This window comes from Alosa alosa, chromosome 9, assembly GCF_017589495.1.
Source record: "Alosa alosa isolate M-15738 ecotype Scorff River chromosome 9, AALO_Geno_1.1, whole genome shotgun sequence".
Lineage (NCBI taxonomy): Eukaryota > Metazoa > Chordata > Actinopteri > Clupeiformes > Clupeidae > Alosa > Alosa alosa.
The window spans coordinates 29,692,882-29,717,006 of record NC_063197.1 but is presented as its reverse complement, the minus strand read 5'-3'; the positions used below and the strand labels follow the sequence as shown (position 1 = coordinate 29,717,006).

The 24,125-nt window shown below is 43.2% G+C and overlaps 3 protein-coding genes across 6 annotated transcripts in view; 2 read left to right on the top strand and 1 right to left on the bottom strand.

Moving 5' to 3' along the window:
* The window catches only part of pbx1b (pre-B-cell leukemia homeobox 1b), a 69,763-nt gene extending 61,142 nt beyond the window's left edge, over nucleotides 1–8,621 (top strand). For 2 of the 4 annotated variants that reach the window (XM_048252542.1, XM_048252541.1), the window contains 4 exons: nucleotides 100–259; nucleotides 1,360–1,472; nucleotides 2,549–2,638; nucleotides 5,468–8,621. In XM_048252542.1, the coding sequence (XP_048108499.1) occupies nucleotides 100–259; nucleotides 1,360–1,472; nucleotides 2,549–2,638; nucleotides 5,468–5,560 (456 nt within the window). In that variant the 3' untranslated portion in view covers nucleotides 5,561–8,621. The remainder of the gene's footprint in view (nucleotides 1–99; nucleotides 260–1,359; nucleotides 1,473–2,548; nucleotides 2,639–5,467) is intronic. The other 2 variants (XM_048252545.1, XM_048252543.1) reach the window with 1 other exon arrangement.
* Nucleotides 8,622–16,635: 8,014 nt separating this feature from the next.
* On the top strand, nucleotides 16,636–19,431 carry LOC125300750. The gene is made up of 3 exons (XM_048252881.1): nucleotides 16,636–16,893; nucleotides 17,084–17,109; nucleotides 17,277–19,431. The coding sequence occupies exons 1-3, from the start codon at nucleotides 16,747–16,749 to the stop codon at nucleotides 19,357–19,359; spliced, it is 2,256 nt and encodes a 751-aa protein (XP_048108838.1). The 5' UTR covers nucleotides 16,636–16,746; the 3' UTR covers nucleotides 19,360–19,431.
* An 853-nt stretch (nucleotides 19,432–20,284) lies between these two features.
* med8 (mediator complex subunit 8) lies at nucleotides 20,285–24,111 on the bottom strand. Its single transcript, XM_048252713.1, has 7 exons — nucleotides 23,617–24,111; nucleotides 23,254–23,375; nucleotides 22,851–22,995; nucleotides 22,567–22,707; nucleotides 22,239–22,326; nucleotides 20,842–21,081; nucleotides 20,285–20,482 (listed from the first exon to the last, which is right to left on the bottom strand). The coding sequence occupies exons 1-7, from the start codon at nucleotides 23,620–23,622 to the stop codon at nucleotides 20,412–20,414; spliced, it is 813 nt and encodes a 270-aa protein (XP_048108670.1). The 5' UTR covers nucleotides 23,623–24,111; the 3' UTR covers nucleotides 20,285–20,411.
* Nucleotides 24,112–24,125: the final 14 nt, after the last annotated feature.

The following is a 24,125-nucleotide window of genomic DNA, read 5'->3' as shown; positions in this document are numbered from 1 at the left end:
TGTGTGAGCCGCAGTGATATGATGATTTAAGCTCCACTAGTTTTTTGGAAAACTGGATTCGCTGACTGGAGTTTGTAAATTTTGTCCGCACGTCTGCAGGTTTCCAACTGGTTCGGAAACAAGAGAATCCGGTATAAGAAAAACATCGGGAAGTTCCAAGAAGAGGCCAACATGTACGCAGCCAGAACTGCCGTGAACGCAGCCAGCGTCTCTGCGCAGGGAAGCCAAGCCAACTCGCCCTCAACCCCCAACTCCGCAGGTGAGTGAGCACAACTGCGCTTAATCCTGACAGTATTCCTTCACCACCAGCACTGTTGATGTTGGACTCTTTCCCTCCCTATCTGAAAGCTCCACAACATGACATCTCTAAATGTGGCCTACACAGAGTAATCCCGAAGGCATAGCAGCACTTTTGCTACACAATGCTTTATGTATAAATCAATAGATAAGTAACACTGTAGGATGTTTAGGAGCTTGGAGTCTAGTGAGGAAGGAAAAGCTCATCATTTAAGGGTTGGCTTTGGTGTTGAGTTGCAGTGCTCAGCAGAGCGATAGTCAAAACTTCCACCGTAACAGAAAATCAGCAGTAGACGGGGAGAAGGGGAGGGGGGAGCAAAAACAGATGATGTGCTACAAGATGAGTTGTTGACGTAGATTAGTTTACCTGGGCCCCATGCTAGATAGCATGCTTTGCTGTCTGTTTCTCTTTGGCGCTGCTGTCCAACTCTAATACAGCTATTTCTAACCTCAAGCACAGACTTGTGGCTTATATAACTCACAGCTATTTCTCACTGTTGATAAACGAGTCCTGGGGTGTGTGCGTGCATGTGTGTGAGTGTGTCTATGCCTGTGTGTGAGTGTGTCTATGCCTGTGTGTGTGTGTGTGTGTGTGTGTGTGTGTGTGTGTGTGTGTGTGTGTCTGTCTGGCCGATTGTTATTGATGTTTTGCTGCTATCTATCTGTTTTTATGGGTTTCCAGATCATTGCAAAAGACACTGAACGTTCAATAACAATCAGTTACTGAAAAGAAGAAAAAAAGGCAACACGGCGGCCATTCAAAGCCTCTGTTCTCTGGCCGCTAACTGTTACTAGCCTCGTTTGCCTCTTTGCTTATTCCAGCCACCCTTCACCCAACCCTGTCTTTTCTATGGGTCTGTCTTGCTAACTGCATTAGCCTGCTAACCTAACCTCTGCATGGTGACTCCCCCCCCCCCCGAAACCCCGCCCTCCTCGTCCCAGCTCCCTGGGCCGGCGGTGGAGGAGGTGGCGGTGGGAGACGGCGTGGTGGTGGTGGTGGTGTTGCTGCTCTGGCTCCTCCTTCGTCTCTCTGTGATTCCGTTGCTCCCTCTCTTCTTTCAGGTTCTGCTGGCTCTTTTAACATGTCAAACTCCGGGGACTTGTTTATGAGTGTGCAGTCTCTCAATGGGGACTCGTACCAGGGGGCTCAGGTGGGAGCCAACGTGCAGTCGCAGGTAGGGCACAAAGCAGCAGCACAGCAAACAGCAAACAGCAAACAGCCCCCACTAGCCCCCTGACCCTTGGGAGAAATCGGCCCCAGGTCTGACCAGAGTCCTCGCTGGGTTAAATCTGGCACGTAGCGGCCTTTTACTCAGCAAGATCTTCAGATAGACCCATTCTGAATCTGCAGAGGTGGAAAACATCTTCATCTTCAGAAAGTACAAGTCCTGCCATAGACGGGTTCTACCTGTGCACTTGGCACAGGTGATTTCACTGATTAGCTGATCCACCTGGCTGAAGAGTTGTGCTGCAAACAAATGTGTGATAGAACTTTCACTTTGAGGCCAGCGGTTTCCCCCTCTGCAAATAGTTATGGGTATAGCTGGAGACCTTTCTGGGTACATCGATCGCAGATCTTCCTGTGGCCCAGCACAGCGAGTGAGGTCTAGGTCTGGGCCGAATCTCTCCCGGGGTCAGAACCTATCTGGGGAACCACAGGGTAGGCCTCCAGGCACTGGTGATCGCCTGACAAGTCTGCTGTAAGGAGCACGTGCATCGGGCAACATTACAGCTCTTAATATGAGCCTGGAAGCACAAATGGCTGACGATGCCACATGACAAATGGCTTCTCATTTCCAGCTTGTTATCTGACACAGAAACAATACTCTTCTCATACGAGCTGTTTGTGTATGGAGCAGTGCATAGTTGGATCTGTCAGAAACCATTCATATTAATAAGAACTTGATCTTATAGTCTAGCCTCTTTGCTGAAGCATTTATTTTATGATGGCAAATTTCTTTTTCCTTTGTGCTTTATTGGGAACTGGAGTTGTAGGGAGCCTGATGAGTTGAGTAGCTCTACTTTATTGAACTGCCAGACCTGATTTGTATTTGGTTATATAATAGAGTTTTTTTTCCTTGGCTATTCTTTAGTCTTTTGCGTGTCTTTGAGCTGCCTGACCTTGCTTTGTTTTTGTTCTTTCTCCCTTTGTGTGTGTGTGTGTGTGTGTGTGTGTGTGTGTGTGTGTGTGTGTGTGTGTGTGTGTGTGTGTGCGCGCGTGTGCGCACGCGTCTGTGCATGTGTGTTTCAGGTGGATACCCTTCGCCATGTTATCAGCCAGACAGGCGGATACAATGACGGACTCACAGCGAACCAGATGTACAGTCCGCAGGGCATCAATGTAAGGAGAGAGAGAAAGAGAGAAAACACACACAATCCTTCCCTCTCTTTTCATTTTTTTTTTCTTGGCCTCTCCCTCCCTCTACCAATTATTTCAAAGCCATAGGGCTCAGAATGCCACTTAGTAGGACTTGTCTGCGTGCTGTGGTCACCTTGTTGATTGCTTCTGTATCGGTCACGCCACGGGCGGCGCACTGCCCAGCGCACACGGACATGAGGCCACCGCCGGAGCCTGTCACGTCCAATCAGCTCCGGCCCGCCACCTGCAGCCACACACACACACACACACACACACACACACCCATACACCATACACACCCCATCGAGAACAGAACAGGTGATGCACCCCACAGGCGTGACGAGACGGCCCTCCACCCCACCCTCCTCTCCACTGCTCCCCCCACCACCACTACCCCCTCAGGTCACCTGACCTTCATTATCACCCCATGGTCGAGAGAAAAAAACTCTTGAGGACGACTGCTTAAACCTTTGTGCTAAAAATATGGCAGCGCAGGGCCCTAAAGCAGACGAAACACAACAAGGGGGTCCTCTCAGTTTTTTTTTTTTTCCTTCTGTGTTTTTTTTTTTTACTTGGGGGGTGGGGGGTGGTCGTGAGGGGGGGCCGGGTTGGATTGAGTTTGGGGGTTGGAGGAGGAAAGGAAAATGAAAATTCCCAGCGACAAGCTGTGTGGAAAGGGGGAAAATCGATAAGACAGACACAAGGAGAGCAGAGTGTGGACTTGGGACAGCAATCCAAGCGCATTGCTCAGATCACGTTCCCACCGCGCTAATGCCCCTGACAGCGAACTGCGCCATCTCCGCTGCCTTCGCTGTCGTCGCGCTTGCGCTAACGCCACAGCCTCCGCCACTCCCGCACACAGAACCGGACAGGAGAGGAGAGGAGAGGAACAGGGGGTGGGGGTCAGTGCCGCGCAGCTGAACCCCCCATCCCTCCCCCCTCCCCACACACACACACACACACACACACCCCGTCTCTGTCCACAGCCAGCATATGCTAATGAAATGCTCCGCTTCCTGTAACAAAGCACAAAATACATGGATGTATTCAGATCCTCTCCAAGACCGTGCATTTAAAAAAAATATATTTCTTCTCCTTATTTTTTCTCTCTCTCTCTCTCTCTCTCTCTCTCTCTCTCTCGGGGACGAGCGGCTCTGGGCTCCCGCAGCTTTGATAACCCCATGAGCCCATTACCATATGCAGCAGCCAGCGTGGCCAGACAGGGCTCAGGCGCTCGGGCACCGTGCCCCAGCAGAGATAGCCCCGTCCCCAGACAGCAGCGGGACCAGCCCTGCCTGCCTGCCTGCCTGCCTTCCCGGGCCTGACCCTGGCAGCTCAGCTGGAGCTAACGGCTAACGCTAATGCTGTTACCGTCTGCCTGCCTGCTTTATTCACACTCCGTCTGCTGAGCTGACATAATCCCACTTTTAATTCAGTCGGAGCGGGAGCTAATAGGATGGCGCTGCTCTGGTGTGGTGTGGTGTGGTGTGGGCAGCAGTGTTGGTTTGGGATGTCAGGCGTTTGAGGAATCGGTTGAGTGTTCTCATTGTTGTGACTCAGCTCTTAATACGACAGACCATTTGAGGTGGAAATCCATTTTTGAAAAACATTTGGTACTTGAAGAAACAACAACAAAAGAAAAACGATAGAAAGAGAAACGATAACCGTCATTTACAGCGGCGAATTACTTTAATGATTGCACTCTACCGAATGTTTTTTGTTTTTTCAAACCTTCTTGCTGTTGAAACACACATTTGTGTGTCAGCTCGCTTCTTAAGGTTTGTCGTTTTTTTTCAGCTCTCTGGTCGTAACCTCCATTTCTCGCCAGCTGGTAGGGGAGGGTGGCGGAGGGGTGCGAGAGGGGTCAGGGGAACGTCTCCGTCAGAGCGCCGCTTCCTTATTCGCCGCCTGTGTGCGTCGTAATGACTGAACGAGTACATAATGCATTTTGTGGTTGACTAGAGAAGTAATTATACCCGTTAAAATAGATGGAGAGAGTGTCACCAAAAGCCGAAGGCAGTTTTCCTCTCTCTTTTCTTTCTTTCTTTCTTTCTTTCTTTCCATTTTTTGATTACAGACCGCCGTGGTCTTAAATAACAGGCTTTGAAATAAGAGGCTGTCGAGGACCATTTCCTGCCGTTTCTGATGGCATGAAATTTGCTATTAATATCCCAAATGCTCTTTAAAGGCCTGTCTGCCAGATTCGAAATGGCTTCTGCGTTTCTCATTGTATTTTCAATTCAATCTCAACTGTCATCATTTGCAGCCACTGATTCCTCTTTTGTTTTTTTGTTGCCTTTTTTTTTTAATCTGACATTTTTTTGTGAGGGCACTTCATACATTGCTGTGTTATTATAACGTGTCAGTAACATTGACAAGCGTTTAACTCTGACCAATGATGAACGCTCCTGTGCCATTTTTCAGCAGTGAAAGGAATATTCCAGTATTTTCAACAGCGGAAGGAAATGAGCATGTATCACATCGGAACATTTTTTAACACAATTTATGATTGACTGAATGAACAATTGGACTAAAGTGGGGGAGAAATTATTCTGTATTTCTTTTCCTTTAGGAAGTTTTGTAATATTGTTAATGTTAATATGGTAGGTCTTGCTTGGGGCTGAGGTTATGGTCCACGAATGTTGAGCCTTCGGGCAGTGCATATGCTCCTATAGTTATATCCATTACAAACAGCCTAAGATCCTTTCCCTTTCTCTGGCTCCAGCATGGGAGCCACATTACATGTACGTAATACGTATGCTCTGATTTTCTTCATCCTGTTGTTCACCTCTTCCCCTCTCTTCTTGACAGGCTAATGGCGGATGGCAGGACGCCACAACTCCCTCGTCAGTGACTTCGCCCACAGAAGGACCTGGAAGCGTCCACTCCGACACATCCAATTGATCCTCATCATCTGCCATTGCCCCCCCCACACACACACACACACACACACACAGACAGACACACACACACACACACACTCACACACTGAAGGCACCCATCTCACACACACACACACACACACACCACAAACACGCACACACACACACATTCAAAGGCCAGGACAGCCCTTACCTTGATTGAGGGGGAAGCCCAGCATGCTGAAAGCAGGACATGGGGAGAGGGTGGCACAGCCCCCCCACACCACCCTGGACTCTCAGCTGTTAACACCAGTGACTCGCTCATTCTCCGCCATCTTCTGGCTCCGATTTCGGTTCCTCTCTCGCCTTCCGGTGGCGACTTCACCACTTGCACTCCTCACCTCCATCAGTGTCTGTGTCCACTGTTACAGCTGTGACATCCGTGTACTGATCTCGCTTCTTAAAAAAAAAAAAAAAAAAAAAAAAAAAAAAAACATAACACAAGACAAACACACTCACAAAATCAAGTATGTACAGCCCCCTTGTCTTTAGATTGGAATGCTTTCACACTACCTCTTGAAAACAACAACAACAACAACAACAAAATGGAACAAAAAAAGGAAAACATTTTCTTAAAAGACAAACATTGCTACTTCATCCATAATCATTTTTTGAAAAGGTTTTCATCTGACATTTTAGGCCTTCATGTGTCTACCATTGGCTCTTTTTTCCAGTAGTGACTTTTTGTTTTACCCATTGTGCCAAAGTATTTGATATCTTATAAATATGCTCTGACAAAAAAAAAAAAATGTAAAAAAAAAATCAATTTTTTTTTTATATTACATATTGTGAAAACACTTTGTAATAGATTCATATTTATGAAAACAGGGCCCAAGAAGAGATAAAGTTCAGCTCTGGATATGATGCTCTCTATCATACCAGAAATGTTTAGTTGGACATGGAAAAGAAGCATTGAAAGACTAGTATTCACGTTAATCTGTATGGAACCTAAGGGTTTCTGAACGTGATTTTGCAAACAAGAATTTGCTAGCAGTTCTGCATACATTAAATGAATGCATTTAACATACATACTACTGTATCAACTGTCACGACCCCCAAAAACTGAAGATACTGGTTCCTTAAATAGCTTGTCCAATCTGATGACACATAGTCAGCAGGTTTAAATAATGGCAGTTACAGAGGAGTAATATGTACCGGTATGTACATTTATGTCATCTTACAGTATTTTCCAATTTTGTGCATTACCAAAACAAATTGGCAGTGAGAAGAAATTCCATCTTTTTTTTTTTTTTTTAAAAAAGGGATTACAGTCAAATAAGGACAAAAAGTTTTCTTATGTCCAAAGTTCCCCTGGTGCTACAAAGATACAACTATTGGAGCAAAACACAGATATATTTTTATGATGCTTTCGCTGACAATGTACCGTTATATATCATTCATTGTATACATGCAGAGATCTAGGAATGCTGTATTGTACCATGAGATGGAGAGAGAGAGAGAGAGGCTTAGTGAAGGCTTCCAAGCTAAGAGGTTTCCATCCCCCATCATTACACATGAGTATGCAATAAACCCTTCAAATCATGTTTGTTACTATGAACAAACAAATCTCAAATGTGAAATGAATGATCATCATTGTTTTTCTTTTTTTCCCCTCTTATTACATTTGTAGTTTGTTGATCTTACAATGTACATGGGGTCACGACCTTTGGAATAACAGTTAAGCATTATTCATTTGTTACTTGCATTTCATTACTTTGATACCAAAAAAAAGAAAGGAAAAAAGGAAAAAGCAGAAGTGTGAAGTCTACATAGCTAACAGCTTTATAAACACTTTTCATGTTGTGAATCTGTGTATTATCTGTTGTACTGAAGAACGTTGCCTCAGAATGTTCTGGTACTTTGTACTCCAAACCAAAAATGCAGTCAGAATCCAGTGTTTGTTGAAAACGAAGACAAAAAAAAAAGTGATGGCACACAACTACAGAAATTGTTTGGATATATTTTTTATGTCCATGTTGTGAATAACTCTTTTTTTAAAATCTCATCTTTGTTTGGCTTGGTTACAGGACTACATATATTTTATTTTCATGCTAGCCTATGTGAATTAGCCCCAAGAATGCGCTATGCTGTACATGTAGTTGTGCACCTTTTTATTCTTGTTTGCTTTTTTATAATAATATGCCAGTATCCATTTTAAGATGATGTCTGATAGAGACAGATGAACAGAGCCTCTTACTCTGCTTCAACACGGTCCATCCAGTGCCTCTGTCATCTTTTCACTGAGGAGTTAGCCAGATGGACCTACTCTCGAAATGGATACTGCCTTTGTTTAACGGTGATGTGAAAAGTCAGTGTCAGCAGTGTCATGTGACAGTAGCCTATTTCATTTAGCAAGACCAAATCTAGACTACAAAAAAAAAAAACATTATGCAACGACATGGAATATAATAAATGTCTATTTTACAAACCATCAATAACAGTAGAGCATTATTGCATCCATGGCTGACGAGCCCAGTGGAGAGACCGTAGAGACTCTCCAGGCTTTGTCAAAGCTCAGCACGATGCATATGATGGATATTTATTGCATTAGAGTGGCAATGCTGTCTAAAATTCTGGAACTAGATGATTTTTAGGACGTTTGAAATGATTTGGGAACCCTGAGCAGGCAGTGTTCCTTGGTTACCATGGTGCAGCTTCAAGACAACATTTGTCCTTCTGAGGGTTTTTCAGAGCTCCTGGGCTCTGTCAAAGTGTCGTCTTTAGTGATCGCATCACACTGTACTTTGACAAAAAGTCTGTCACGCCTTTTCTTTGTGTCTTTGTAGGTGTGTGTGTAAGGGTTTGAGTGAGCGTGGGTGTGTGTGTGAAGTCCGGGTAAGAGCAGTGGAAGGATTTCTCATGATATCGGATATGCACTTGGTCTAGTGCTCAAATCTGCTTTTCACATTGCCTGTCCAGTATCACCGTATTATTAAAAGCTTCATGTAATGATGCTTTTAGTTTTTGCATATGAGCAATTTGTAAAACATCAAATGTTTACTTTGTTGCATGTCTTTTGTTCTTTAATAAAATACTGCAGTGTTTTTGAATGTTTCTTCCTTTTTATATATATGAAAAGAAAATCAGTAAAAATTGCAGAGACTTTCTTGCCGGGTTGGAACTTTTGAGATCTCTGCCTATGTACAAAAAAGAATTACACAGAAGAGCAAAATTATTATCTTTTTGATTCCAATTTAAAAAAAAAAATTTTTTTTTTTTAAGAAAAAAAAAAGGTGTAGGTTTTATGGTCTATTAATTTGTACTGGTAATGCATATTCCAAATAAATAGATTCTTTTGTTGCATCTTTTTGTCCTCAATGTCACCTCACTTCTTCCAACATATTCTTCGTTTTGCTCTGGAATCGGAAATATCAACTGCTTAGAATTAGATTGGATTTAGAGTCTCTGGCTTATTCAAGGATAGGCTTGGGCATAGGTCAATGTGATATTAACAATTTCAAAGAAACAACAAACAACAAAAAGATGTCCATAATTGTGCATAATTTAACACCATGATCACAAACAAAGCATGGTTCTTTTTCAAAGCATTGTTTTTTAAATGCACTGTCCTCAATACATCCTGCTAGGACCTTTCAGACCTTTTCCAAGGGTATCTGGGTAATTGTCAAGTTCACACTTATACACTGTTTTTGCACAAATTAAATGTAATATTAAGTTGGTAGCAGTGAGTTTTGGATTTTGGAGGTGACCTAGCGTGACAGGGCTGACTTGTTTTTGTCACACTGGTCAAGTTGCGTTATGTTTGTGTGACATTGAGTCGTGGGTCAAGGTCAGGAGCCACTGTAGGATATGAGTTCACACCTCGCCTTTGGACTCGTCAGCCCTTCAACTTTGGGGATGTTTCACTGCCGGGCCCTCTGCCACACGTAAAGAGGGCAGGAATGGGGGGCATGTTCTCACCAAGTTGGAGATTCACATTTGGTTTGAGAGAAAATGTGTGAAGGAGAAAAATACACACATATAGGCACGCATGTACCACGCAAACACACACACACATACACACGTAGGCACGCATGTACCACGCAAACACACACACACATACACACGTAGGCACGCATGTACCACGCAAACACACACACACATACACACGTAGGCACGCATGTACCACGCAAACACACACACATACACATGTAGGCACGCATGTACCACATAAACACACACACACATACACACGTAGGCACGCATGTACCACACAAACACACACACACATACACACGTAGGCACGCATGTACCACATAAACACACACACACATACACACGTAGGCACGCATGTACCACGCAAACACACACACACATACACACGTAGGCACGCATGTACCACATAAACACACACACACATACACACGTAGGCACGCATGTACCACACAAACACACACACACATACACACGTAGGCACGCATGTACCACACAAACACATACACACGTAGGCACGCATGTACCACATAAACGAGGGGTTCGGTTTCAGCGTGTGTGTCTTGTACTTCCTCCAGACGCGCTGCTTTGTCATGCAATGGTTTGGATTTAATCAGACGTGAGAAGGCACACTGTGACAATTTGGTTTAAATTCCTCTGCTTTTATCAGCAGGAAATGCATGGGAGATGTGATGAGTTTTACATAATTTGAGGAATGCGTTTCTGATTTACACACAATTTTATCCAATTTGATGAAAAAAATAATTATTTCAAAACAAATCTTCAACAATTTACAAACTTTAATATTTTCCACAAACTATTTTATGTAATCCATTTTCTCCTTTTCTTTCCACCCTATTACAGTTCTCTCTCTTCTTTCTCTCTCTCTTCACCACATCAGTTAGTGTCTGCAAAAAAATAGTGCCCAAAACCATTTCATGCACATTAGGAATGATTACTATGGAGGGAAATGTCACTCTCCGGCAAACATTTTAGCGGCTCTTGACTGGGCGCGAGTGTGAGTGTATAGTAATTGCCTAGCTATTTAGAGAGAGAACAGTGGGGGAGGACTGCAAACGGCCTATAAGTGCTGCATGGTTTGGTGTGTGGCGGTGTTCGGACGGTAAAGTGCTGTACATTAGGATGTCTGAAGCAATGCATCCTGTCCAGCTTTCGCCAGCCAAGACGCAGGGCCCCTACCGATAAATGCACTAACATGCACCCACTAGCTGCCCCCCTTTACCCCCTACACACACACACACACACCAAGCAGACGCTCACCAAACTCATTCCCAGCATGCTCCGCTTACTCCCAACAACTCGTCTCTCTCTCTCTCTCTCTCCACACTCTCTGTCTTGCCTTGTGACTGCGTGCTGCACTTCATAAATAAATGACCTCTCAGGATAAAGCGCTCGAGCTCTATCTGCACTTTCAGGAGCCTCTCTGTGAAAAGGTCAGCAGCCAGGGGACCGGTGTCGGAGAAACAAATTAGGTGAGGAGAATGAATGCAAAGCCCAGAGATGCTGGTCTTTATTGATGGCCACCATTTAGAGTCCCCGTGTCATCCATTTGTCATGCGTGGTGTGCGCAGGGGTGGATGGGTGTGGGGGGGTGGGAGAGAAGATGTAAGGGAGCTTTGTTTTTGAAAATGAATTCAGAATGGCCATAGGCTATCCAGGGCATAGTGTGACTGCAGAAGCGAGTTTGCCAAAATACCAGTCTAGCGGTCAAGAGGGTGTAGCAAATAAACAGAAAGAATGAGAGAGACAGAGAGAGTGAGAGAAGTAGAGAATGAGAGAGACAGAGAGTGAGAGAAGGAAGGAATGAAGAGCAAGAGGAGGAAGCCTGAGGCAGAGGACTTCAGGAGGAAAAATGGGTGTCATGCTGGTAGATGGTAGTGTTTTATACTAAAGCATTACACCTTGTGAAGTCCAAAAAAGGAAAACAAATCTGAGTGTCACTTATTGATGTCACTCAATGACACAGAATAAAAGGTTTTAAAAGATTTAAGAGCGCACAGTCGATGAACCTTCATTTAAGGCAAAATGTCAGGGCTAAAACACTCATCAGTCATTAGTGATAAATTGTCACAAAAAAGCCTGTGAAATCTTTACATCTCTCGAGAACGCGCATCATCCCGACTCAAAAGTGGATTTTCATTCTTAAAAACGCAAACACAATGTGAGCACTCCACACTCGCTCCCAGAATCGTTCATATCATGTCTCATATCAGTGACCCCTGAATGTATTCTCTGTGTCAGCGTTAGCATAATGCATGCAAACGTGTCATATCGATGCCAGCGCGGCACGCCGAGGCTAGCGGGCGAGGCTAGCGGGGAGGTCCATATGATTGTTCGGCTGCCCCAGGGGAGAGCAGTGGGGGGGTTGAGGGACCGCCACACAGGGCTGGGCAGGAAGGCCAAGGCTGCAGGGCAGAATATAATGGACCCCTCTTTTGTTCCAACGCCCGCCTGCATGGCCTGATCATCTAGGACAGTGTCTGATAGGGGGTTACGTTAGCATTTGCCTCCTGAAGGTCAGAGGAGATGCAAATATTGTCCCACTTTTTTTTTTTTTTGGTCCTTCTCTCTCACTCTCTCTCTCTCTCTCCGTCTGATGATTGCGAGAGGTTTGCGCTCCAGGCCGTTCTTTCTTGTGGAGAGACGTGCAAGTCTTTGATGACAACAAAAGGCTACACACTGATGCGGGGCAAGGTGCTTGCCTGAGGACAAGAAGGTGAAGAGTCAGAGTAGGAAATAAGGAAGGAGGATGAAATGAAAGGGACTCGCTTCTACTCGGGGTGACATACACAGTCTGAATGACCCCCCCCCCCCCATCTTCTTCCTTTTCCACTGGGACGGATAATAACTCATGTGTTGCTGTGGGTCCAAGATAAGGGAAATCAACTTTACGGCTGAATTTCGAAGGAGTTCTTGGACTGACTGTGCCACCCACGGATCCATAATGAATTCCTCTGATCCCCACTTGCTCTCTCTTCCCCAACAACTCTGCATTAAAGAGACATGTTCCATTGCATTTGGGGAAGATATGTGTCTCAGTGTGTGGTGTGCATATGTGTGTGTGTGTGTGTGTGTGTGTGTGTGTGTCACCGCTGGCTTTCATGCAGCTTAAGGAGTGTTTTTCTTCAGTTTAAGAATCAAGGAAACATTGCCAGTGCTTTTCAATGTGGGTGTTCCGTGTTACACTTCCCCGCTTTTGCAGCGTTGCCTGGAGGTCCCCTGTGATAATGAGCCAGATTTCAAATTGATTTTATACATCACAGCTATACCTTGAAAGAAAATTCCCCACAGACACCACATCCGAAAGCGCCAAGCCATTATATCTTTTCAAAACAGGAATGTTTAACCAGGATGCACACAATGTATGTTAACTGCATCAAGACGCAAATGGATGTACCAGTGTCATAATTACCATTGTTAAAGTGGGAGACAGTTAGGGGCAGAGATAGATTGCTATGGTGAATTTCCGATGGAGATCTTTCATATTGCAATATGAAAGATCTCTAGTGATACCACAGTCTTTGTTTCATATAGGGACCTCCAAACCTACACAGTATCCCAGAGAGAATTGGCCCCCGTAGCAGAGAAGCATTCACAGCAGCACAGCACATTTTGAAGAGTGCAATTAATGATGAGGGAAGACATTCATGTAGCCTACTTTCAAGTCATTTTAAACATTCTCTCACAGTCCTTTGATGCGTTCCGTTTTTTATGAACTGCCAGAAGACAAGTCACTTCCGTCGACCATCCAGAGAATGAAGCTGAGCCATGTTGGATGGCTGTGTGTGAGCTTGTGTTAAAGTGGTTTCTCTGAGCTCGGACCAATGATTGCTTTTTTTTCCTTCAGTAAGAGAGAGTAAGAGAGAGCAAGTAAGAGAGAGAGAGAGAGAGAGAGAGAGAGAGAGAGAGAGAGAGAGAGAGAGGGAGGGATTGGGGGTTCATCCTGGGACTGCACATGGCCAGCTGTAGCTGAGGATTTTGCGAGGAGCTTCACATCTGGGGCTCGGGGAGAGCAGCGGAGACATAGCGGGAGGTGGCTGTCACTTTGAGTTTCCTAACCGTCCCCTGCGTAATTCCATTCACTGCCTCCAACCCAAGAGGCTCTGCGGGCCAATGCCACATGGGAAAAGGCCTTTGTTGAAATGTAAAAAAATAAATTATCTCTGAATCAGAGGCATAGCCTACTAGAGCAGTAAATAAGCCATTAGTATCTTACTGTTTTAATGCAAGATTGCATAATTATTTTCTATTATTCTGTATTGCTGCCAAGAGGCTGATGGACTAGGTCTCAGACATGTATAGACTATGCCATGACTATCATTTTAAAAACAGTTATGCCTCAGCTATATTGCTCTTCCCAATGGAACAAAATAAGTCAATATGAAACTGAATCTTATATTATAACTGGTGCATAAAACTAGCAGAGGAGATATTGGGAGACCAAGATATTGTGAATGCAAATGCATATATTAATTCATTAGTTCCACAAGGACGTGAAACTTTGTAGTATGCGTGGCCTATTCACTTAACCATGAGATGTTGCTGACCTCTAGTGGGCTGATTTGAAGGCATCATTTGGCCTTAATGGTCCGTAATGGAAGACAGCTGAGATGCAGGCTGTCTAAGAGGTAAAACCAGATATAAAATACAATACACAAAAAATAAAAGTTAACATACAGAATAAATTAAACATAGACTCTGCCATACTGCCATTTTCCTTCATCTCTGAAAATGCAGTGGGAATACTTTCAATTTAACAACATGCCAATAGCCTGTGGGGAAATCCATAGCCCATAAATAACATTTATTTGAATATGTTAATTGTGTCTGCCAGTGGCAATTGTAAAAGTCTTGGGCCAATTTTCCTTTTGGAACTGTAATAAAAACCTTGTAGAGTGCAGTGCCAAAAGAACAAAAAAAAGTTTGTATCCCAGGGCTGTGACTTTTGACAACAAGGATGGCTCCATGCTGTAAGGGTTTGGCTCAGAAGTGCTGAATACTGAACAAGGTCCAGTAGCCTGCTCCTGTGATGCTGTAAGCAGTCTAAGCAGAACCACGTGCTCCTGGGAAAAAGAGAGAGAAGAGTGGGGTAGAATGAGGGGGGGGTGGAAAGAGAGAGAGAGTGGAGAAGGAGAGAAAGAAGAGACAGAGAGGGAGAGAGACGGAGAGAGAGTCTGGAAAGAGAAATGGGATAGAGAGAGAGACAGAAGGAGAGATAGAGACAGAAGGAGAGAGAGAGACAGAAGGAGAGAGACAGAAGGAGAGATAGAGACAGAAGGAGAGAGAGAGACAGAAGGAGAGATAGAGACAGAAGGAGAGAGAGACAGAAGGAGAGATAGAGACAGAAGTTGGGAGAAAGAGCCCAGTTAGGAGCTGGAGGAGTCCAAAATAAGAGAGGGAGAGAGGGTGTAAGTAGGTCAGCCGGCGACCTGTGCGACGGCGTGGCGGGGAAGCGGTCATTGTTCTTGGTCGCGGCGCGCTGCGAGCAGTGTGGCCCAGCGGGACGGGGATTGAAGTGGACAGACCACGAGCGGCACGAGGCCCCCCTCACGTCACCACTAACTTCCTCATCGTCTCCCTTAACGACTCTGACATTATCAGGCCAGACCGTGCAACGTCCGGCCAGATTACTTTCAGCGGCGAGGCGCTCCCCATAATGGACAAAATACAGCCGGGGTGCCGACAAAGCGCCGGGCCCTCGCAGCGGTCGCCGCTCAGCATGACAGTGCAGCCAGTGAAATGGCAGGATAGGACTGCTTACTGGCTGCAGGCTGTCAGCGGGGCACCCCTCCCTCCCTTTCCCTCCACAAACACACACACACACACGAACACATACACACACGCACACACACACACACACACACAAGCTCACCCAGCCCACATGATGTCAGAGGCGTATTTGCCATCAGTTGGATGCAGATTCTAACTTTAAACAGATGCTTAACTGCTGAGTATAGATGCATGTGTTTTCATGATTTCCTTAAACCCTCCAATTTCCAAATTGTTTGGCTGCACTCAATTTATCATATTTCAACTATATTAAATAATTGCATAGGTCACTATATTTATCACTTTCAAAAAATGAGCTAAGCATAAATACACACGTGGCACATTTATGACAGACCAATTTCTTCTTGTGGTGTAGCCATGGTGAAGTTGTCCTGCTAAACAGCAATTTGTATTTGGCGAATAGTTAAAAAAATAAATAAATAAATAAAAAACTGTAGCCTACACATAAGTCTTGTATGTGCCACCCAACTTCTGAAACCTCTCACTCAATCAGCCAAATCCCTCACCACATCTGCAAAACTTTAAACTGATTGCAAGCCTTTGACTCAATTTGTAAATTTGTGTTCAGAAACAGTAATATAAATTAAATACAAATATGTCCAATGTAATAGCAGTAGCCTATAGTGTGTATAGTGTATAGTGTGTTTCACTAATTCACTGATTGGGTTAAATGCAGAGACCAAATTTCCCTCACGGGATCAAAAAAGTATATATACTTATAATATTCTGTTCTTATAAGGCTACTGCTACATTGCACATATTTATATTTAATTTATATCACTGTAAACAATACTTTCTTAACTGTATACTACTGTTTTCACTATATGTCTTATACTGTTTTCTGCACCTGTCCTGTCTAAACTGTGTATCACATTGCACTTTTCTGCTTTTTTGCACTTTAAGCAAACTGCATTTTGTTGTCTCTGTAGGCTACTCTCCACAATGACAATAAAGTTAAATCTAATCTAATCATATCTAATCTATATTTATAAAGCACTATTTGACATTTTAGCATTTTCTTTTAAATGCAATGTTTCATTCTTCAGCCTTTACTCAGGCCTAGGCTTCCACTGTGCCACCCACACAGAACATATTTGAGCCATATAGCCTACACATTGACGAAATAAGTCTAGGCTTAGTTAAGCAATAGGCCTACACAAGGTGTGATGTCAAACAATTTTGATCCCGAACTTTTGTCAATCCATATCGAATGTTCAGCCACTTGGAATTCCAGACCTTTGTCCAAAGAATCTTTGGTTTTGTCTGAGACATCACAACCAAAGATTCTAGAACAGAGCCTTTGATCACAACAAAGGTGCGATTTTTAAATATTCGAGACCAGTTCGAAATTGTATAACGTTGGAAAGCGCAAATGGACTGATACACAAAATAAGTGTCGGAAGCAGCGGCCCGCGGTCGGGGAACATGTATTCAAAATACCGATATCAAGATGATATCCTCAGTCAACTACATTTCTTATGTACCGACCCGGAATATCGTTGGAAAACGGCCACATGCATCCTCTCCCTAGTTGTGATTCTGTCTTGGTTACTCGGCAGATGGCGTCAGGAGGTGGGTAGCAGGCTAGAAGCTAGGCTATATATATCTAGCTTCTAACCAAACTAGAAATGTTAGCAGCTAGTTGCTAGCTCATTGAATGCACTGGAGTTAAACACCTGCTGTTAGTGACTAGCGGGCTCATGTGGAATGTGCTGTTCATAAACATTTATGTAAACTTGATTACTGTTTGTTGTAATTCTAGGATGAAGACTGCTGTGATCCAGATTCGTAAGTAGGCTATGCCTATTTTTATAATTTTAATAATAAATTGTTTACGGGTCTGAGATAGGGAATTGTAGGCCTAGGTCTTTTTTTCTCTCGCAAATATTGTAGTCGCATTATTTTACCAGAACATTTCCCCAAATGTTAATGCATCTGTCTGTTTGTATACTCAGAGATCTGCTGATGTATCTGTCCTCACAAATAAACACCTTGGACACAGAATGTTTGAACAGTGAGGAATTGCTGAAAGAGATCACAGCGAATATTGTGAATTGTACAGCGAGAAAGAAAGCCCACAAGCATGATGCCTATTCCAGTCAGTCTGAGGATACGGATGTTGGCCTATCAGATTTATTCTCTCATAATCCGATACTCTGGGAAACACTCAGTGGGCCTACCCAGAAGTCAGGGAGAGACCATATGTTCTTACAAAAAAGTTATGATGACCCAAGTAGTGAAAGTGAAAAGACGAGCCACACATCTGGTTTAGGCCGATATGTAGGCCTATCAGACTATTCCATTTCCACCATGTCAACTACAATTAATTCTTCATCATTCAGCCTTTGTCCCACGAGCAGTGATATCAGCCTGTCAGATGAAATGTCCGAGTCTGACCAAAGCTCACTTACCACTATCAGTACGGTAACAACAGCATCAAATTGTGGCTTGAAGGTCAGTCGACAGAGGCAGTTGTGGAAACGTGCTATATTGTTTGTCCGCATTGTGGTGATGTTGCTTCCGCAGAGATTAAGACAGAAAAAATACGTATCATTTCAAGAGTGGAAGGGAGAAGAAAATATGAATTGCTCTGACACAAGTGTGATTTCAGACAGCCATCTCGATAGCTCTGACAACAGTTTTCAGCATAAACGGGCTATGTTTGAGAAATATTTTAAAATAGCAGAAGCTTTCAACAAACAGCCAAAACCCCTTATGCCTAATCAGTCTCAACATGTTGGTCAGGCTCAAACAGACCTGAAAAAAGAAAAGGTAGAGAATATCATGGCATCCGTGGCTGATGGGCCGCCTGTTCTTCCATGTCTTGGTAAGGAGGTGACAGATGCCCTGGAACGGTCTTTGAAATGCAATATGGGAAATGTTCACCTACAAAATAAGGTTCCGCTGACATGTCAAGATTTGTATGATAATGGATCACCACCATCTTCATCTGAACTGGGCAAGGCTCTTGAATCTGAAATCACACCACTCTACTCAAGACACTGTCGTGGTGATGAAACTAAAGAAAATGTCACTGCCAGAAGACCACATTTTGTTGTTGCTGATCAAAATCATGAGAGAAATGACCAGACCAGTTTCTGGGAAGTTAAACCAGTTACCATAGCAGCAAATTACCAAAGCCTGAGATTGGAAACGGCCGATATAAAAGACAACAGCTCTCAAGAGGACTCTCAAAAGCCTAATAGTCCAGTTAAGGGAAGAGGTACTCACAAAGACATGGTTGATGGGATTATCACTCTGGGAGGCACTAGTGTGGAACTGGCAGACAAGCAAAAGTGTCAGGAGGAAATAACATTTAGTCAACATCAAATTCCATCTGGGTCAGGTCTCAATAGCTGTTTGAAGAGTGCCAGTGAACCAGATCTGTCCACCCTCTCCTCCAGAGAAGCAAAGGCACAAGGCGTAGACAAAGTAGCTCTTAACCCAATCAACCTGAACCTGAGACAGATGTATTGGGAGCGAAAGATGAAAACACCCACACTCTATCACCCGTCCTTACGAATGTTGACGACCAACGCCCATGGTCAGTGGTCATCCAAGAAACATTTAGAAAAAGAAACACCACCATTGGAAGAAGCCAGAACTCTTACTTTCACAAAAGGCATTAAAGGCAAGCTGGAGTTCAACATCAAACAGAAGGTGCTGTACCAGCTTTTGGGTCTTCCGTTGGTGGTACAGAGATCTTTGGATACCACCATGAGAACATCACATATGGTGAAAGATTTGAAAATGCTTCCTAACTCAAGTGAAGAAGAAACTTTGAGGAAACTTCGCCAGGAAAGAACATCTCTCCAGAAGTGGAATTTCCCAAAACGTATTGTGAAATCACTCAAAACATTTGAGATGCCTAAGGCTATGGGCCTCAAAAACCTCTCTCTTTGCAATGACAAAAAAACAAAAAAATCAAAGATGCCCTTGTCAAATGACAATAACCAAGGCCCAGCCATCCAGGACAGTTGCAAGAGATCTGACACTGATACAGAGACTGGCAACACTGGTCATTCCTCTCACACGTGATTTAAACAAGCTTGTCAAATTATTTTTCATTAATAAATAAATGTTGATGCAGCTAAAGGTTCTGACTTCAAATGTTTCATTGTGACTTCATTTGTACAAAATACTTTAAGTGATGAATACTTATTAAGAGTTACGATTGCCATTAATGTTATAAGGACAGAGGGTTTTATGATAACCATATGTGAGTTGAACATGTTGAACATCAACTAGATTTTTTTTTTTTTAAATGATGTCTACTATAAACTTAATTACATATGTCTACTATAAATGTAATTACACTTATATCCTGTGACCATGAATTAAGTTCAAAATAAATATTTCACATTTTAAAATCATTAATTTGGTTCTTTACAAACATGAGTGAAAGAGAAGCAGCCAACAAGTGTTCAATATATATGGGAACACCTTCAGGACTGTTGGAAAAACATTCCCAGAGGGTGGGAGAATGCCAAGAGTCTGAAATGCCTGAAACACAGCAAAAGTTAGTTGGCTCCTTTGAAGAGCCTAAAATATAAAACGTGTAGCTATGTGTACACTCTTTTTGTTTACCACATAACCCCAGATGTGTTATTCCAAAGTTTTGAATTTTTCTGTATTGGTCTAATGTAAAAATAGTCAGAAAAAGAAAGGCCCATAAAAGAGTAGGTGTTTTAAAACTTTTGAACATCAGTGCAAATAAAAAAATATATAGATAAAAAAATATAGAATATTACACAAAGCAAAAATCTTTCAGAATGTTCCTGTATAAGGTGTCAATACAGTATCTATCTATCTATCTATCTATCTATATTATCTATCTACTGAGATATGTAAGAAAAGGGAGTTATTCTGTAAAAATGATCCATCATCCCCATCTAGTGGACACATTTGGTGGTTGCATTTATATGAGGGTGTCATGCTAATTAAATCCCACAAAAACCACACGTTTTTTCAAAGAACAATAATGATTTATTCAGAAATGACAAAGAATGATACAAAGTAACAACAACAACAACTCTGATGAAGCAAACACAGTCCTATCATCCACCCACCAAGGCATTAAGTTGTGAATCTCATCTGTTGTATGGGTGCATTGAAGCTGAGGCAGACTTGATATTCGTCTTAATGCTGCTTGGCATTTTCCCTGTGTGTGAGAAATCAGAGGGCATATTTCAGAAATTATGGATGATAACCTAAATGTGATGGTACTTGGGGGAACTTTTTGAACAATGTTACCAGGCAGTGCACTTTCCCATTGACAATGACATTAGGCTACATTTTTAATCATATCTGGTCTGGACTCATTAGTAATGAATCAGTTACTAGCAGACATGGCAGACATTGCTCAAAAAGTTGCCCCATGAATCCTCACCATTTAGCCTCTAGAGGTCTCCATCATCTTTGACTGATATTAACTAAACACTTTGTGTAAATTAGAATGTTAACAAAGTTACATTTCTATGGGTGTACAGAAACATTTAGAATTCCACAGAGTTTCCATACCAGGCTGTCCAGTCTGCTGGGAAGCCACTGGTCCCCCAATGTTTCCCTGGTGGCCAGAGGCTCCGCCAATAGTGACCTGCTGGAGGGTTGGACCGCCGCTCATCATGTTCCCCTGTCCTGGGTGTCCAGGGGCCACAGGTCCAGGAGGTCTACATTTGGACAGGTTCTTCCCGAAGCCCACTGCTGCTACCAGTGCAGTGGTGTCCGCAGGGTTGAAAGACGGCTTGTTCTGCCGCAGAGCTGGAGGGCACAAGGAACACATTCTGATGCCTTAAAGGAATACATTCTGATGCCTTAAAGGAACACATTCTGATGCCTTAAAGGAACACATTCTAATGCCTTAAAGAAATACATTATGATGCCTTAATGCAGTGTTTCTCAAACTTTTTCAGACCAAGGACCACTTAACCAATAAAAAAAGAATCACGGACCACCTAGCTAAAAAACAGTAGACCTACGTCAACATTATATTACACAATAGGCCTACTCACTGAACCACCTTGCTTACTGTTTTTGCACCTTGCTTATTGTGTCAGAGGATTCATATGATTTAAACTGGCGTAGCTATAGGCAGTGTGGCAGGATTTACATACAAGTTGGTTCAATATTGCAACTATTGCAATTACCACGTTTGCTCGCGGACCACTTGAGATAGCTTGCGGACCACACTTTGAGAAACACTGCCTTAATGGAACACATTCTGATGCCTTAAGGGGGTTCAAACCAAAGACGCCTGTTTAAAGGTTGTATCAGCGATTTCAGGCCCAAAAAAGGCCCAAACATAAATGATCACATTCATCTAATCTTTCCTAACGGTACGCTAACTGCCTGCCCCATAAGCAGGCTGTCAAAAAAACGCGTCTCTGTAGGCAGCCTAGGTTCTGAGATCTGCACACAAAAACAAATGCTATCAACAAGTATTGCCAACCACTCAAAGGCAAAACAAAGTGTTCCAACCAAAAACGGATGAAATGCGTGTTCAGGAGAGTTTCAATTGCACGAGAGGAGTAGCGAGCTCGCTCTCTGTTACCCCGCCATCGCTGATACAACCTTTAAGGAGGGTTCAAACCAAAGATTCGCGACGAGATGAGCTACAACGTTCTAAAACTTTGCAACTGCGACTAGACATGGTGAATGCTATGCGACGACTTGCAACAGCTGGCAACGACGTGCAACATTTAATCCACACCGCTGTAACTCTTTCTGCAACTTTGTTTCGTCTCGTTGCGAATCTTTGGTGTGAATTGGGCCTTACATAGTGCTGAAAAGGCAATACAAAGGCATACAACATTCACTTGTTCTAAATTGTGAACTGTGGTTGATTGTAATACATTGTAATACCTGCAGTATACAGTTAGGCAAACTGTAACTTACAACAAATGTATAAGGATGGGTACCTGCATTCTCTGAATCACGATCTTCTCTTGGATTGTTCAACTTCTCCAGTAAATTTGAACAAAGTTTGTTCAGTGTCTGGATCTGTTTCTGATTTAAGATAATGGTGGGAAATGCACAATGAATGAATATATTAATTCAGCAGTGAAACACAATATTTTTGTTAACAATTCCAACATGTATATCTGCATGAATTTGCTGTGCAAGTGAATGGCTGTAGCATAAGGTGAGTGTCAGGATGAAAATCACCTAAGAAACAACTCCCTATGTCATGGCTAGTCAATGTCAATGAAAACAGTGCAACATAGTTTTTTTTTTTGTTCACGTTACCTGTGCAGCATCTGGTCCAATTCGGACAGCCTCAGCATTGAGCTGTTTCTCTTGCTCCTCTACGTCAGGGTCTGGTTTGGTTCTAAGATGGTCTGGCACGATCTCATGACTGAACACGGGCACACGCTGCTCTGTCAGTTTCTGAAGTAGGAGGTGGAGGTAAGAGCGTGTAACAGAAGGATTACATTTAAGCCATTGGGATTGTTATAGAACCATGACAGAAATTGAAATATAATTTCTCTCCCCCCCCTCTCACACACACACACACACACAGAAAGACTTACAGCGAGGTCCTCGTCTCGGTCTGGAGACAGTAGAAGGGGTATAATGACCTGGTTCCGAAATGATGGGGTCTTGTCATTTTTCAAAAGCTTATTGATTGTGTTGAGCTGACCAGACAAGAGTGCGAAATTGTCCAGCACAGAAGGCCTTGAATTAACATAAACATAACATTAACATAAAATGCAACATTGTCTCTTCGTACAACTTTGCAGAATGCATGAAACAGGCGTCACGCTATCTGGTCACCGCTGGCATTCAAACTACACGTTTGTAGTTCACGTTTCCCAGGACTGTCTGGAAGTCAATAAACACGATAAATCGAAGGCTTGCGATGACCAAGAAAAACCAAGACCAAGAGAGCATGCTAGCCAGACACTGATAACAACAAGAGTCATGTTTGTTTACCATGTTAGTCGTTCATATTCATTCTCCAACTTGTAGATAAAACTCTGCAGGGAATTTTTCACATGGGCAACTCTGCTGGTAAGCGATTCAACGGCGCCCTCCAACTGTTTCTCTTCACGTTGCTAGAAAGAAGGCAATTAGTTATCATGAGACTTATTTTGGTTATATTTCATCAACTTGCTTTCAGCTTACTATGCTAGCTAGTGAAGCTGTCTAGCTACGCCCACGACGGTGCTGCGCTAACGCCTCTCGTTGAGCAGTGGTGAGCGCAACCAAGCTGGATATATTGGGAGACTTACAAATGTCAAGTGTATGAAATTATTTCTTAAGCACAAAATTATTGGACAGTGGACACATTCTTACCTGCATTGCAGACTAATAGTTTGCTGCTTTCAGCCAGGGTGCTCGTCAAAGCGGATGTAAACAATTGGTGTAACAGAAATAGGACCCGTCTCGGAAACATTATTTTACTCCTATTTGTTCCACAACAAAGAGTTGAATGAGCCATTCCAAAAAAAACAAAAAACATTTTGTGAGAATATTAGTTGTTCTTCATACATTATATACTATGAGCAGAAAAGACCCCACTGAGTAGGCTATGTCAAGTGACAAGTGTGTTAGGACAGTTCCCCTGACTTCTTAGTTCCACTAGGAAACCACAGAGAAGCCCAAAAACCCATTGATCAATACCTCAAGTAAGCAATACTTTTCATATGGCCGTGTCGTGTCCAGTTTACGCTAGTGAAACAGTCACATTGAAAACATTAATCGATGTAACGTAATACATAAAAACATATTTTGTACTTCCCAAATGTAGTTGCATTCCGTCTCATTTGAACGCATGGACACTTCCGGGTCATCATGCAGCTTAA

Coding starts and splice junctions, on each gene's coding strand:
- LOC125300750 (XM_048252881.1), top strand. CDS start 16,747: ATGTATTCAAAATACCGATATCAAGATGATATCCTCAGTCAACTACAT. Junction 16,894..17,083: donor TCGGCAGATGGCGTCAGGAG/GTGGGTAGCAGG, acceptor TTGTAATTCTAG/GATGAAGACTGCTGTGATCC. Junction 17,110..17,276: donor GACTGCTGTGATCCAGATTC/GTAAGTAGGCTA, acceptor TTGTATACTCAG/AGATCTGCTGATGTATCTGT.
- med8 (XM_048252713.1), bottom strand. Junction 22,327..22,566: donor TTGGACCAGATGCTGCACAG/GTAACGTGAACA, acceptor ATCTTAAATCAG/AAACAGATCCAGACACTGAA. Junction 21,082..22,238: donor TCGTGATTCAGAGAATGCAG/GTACCCATCCTT, acceptor TGTGCCCTCCAG/CTCTGCGGCAGAACAAGCCG.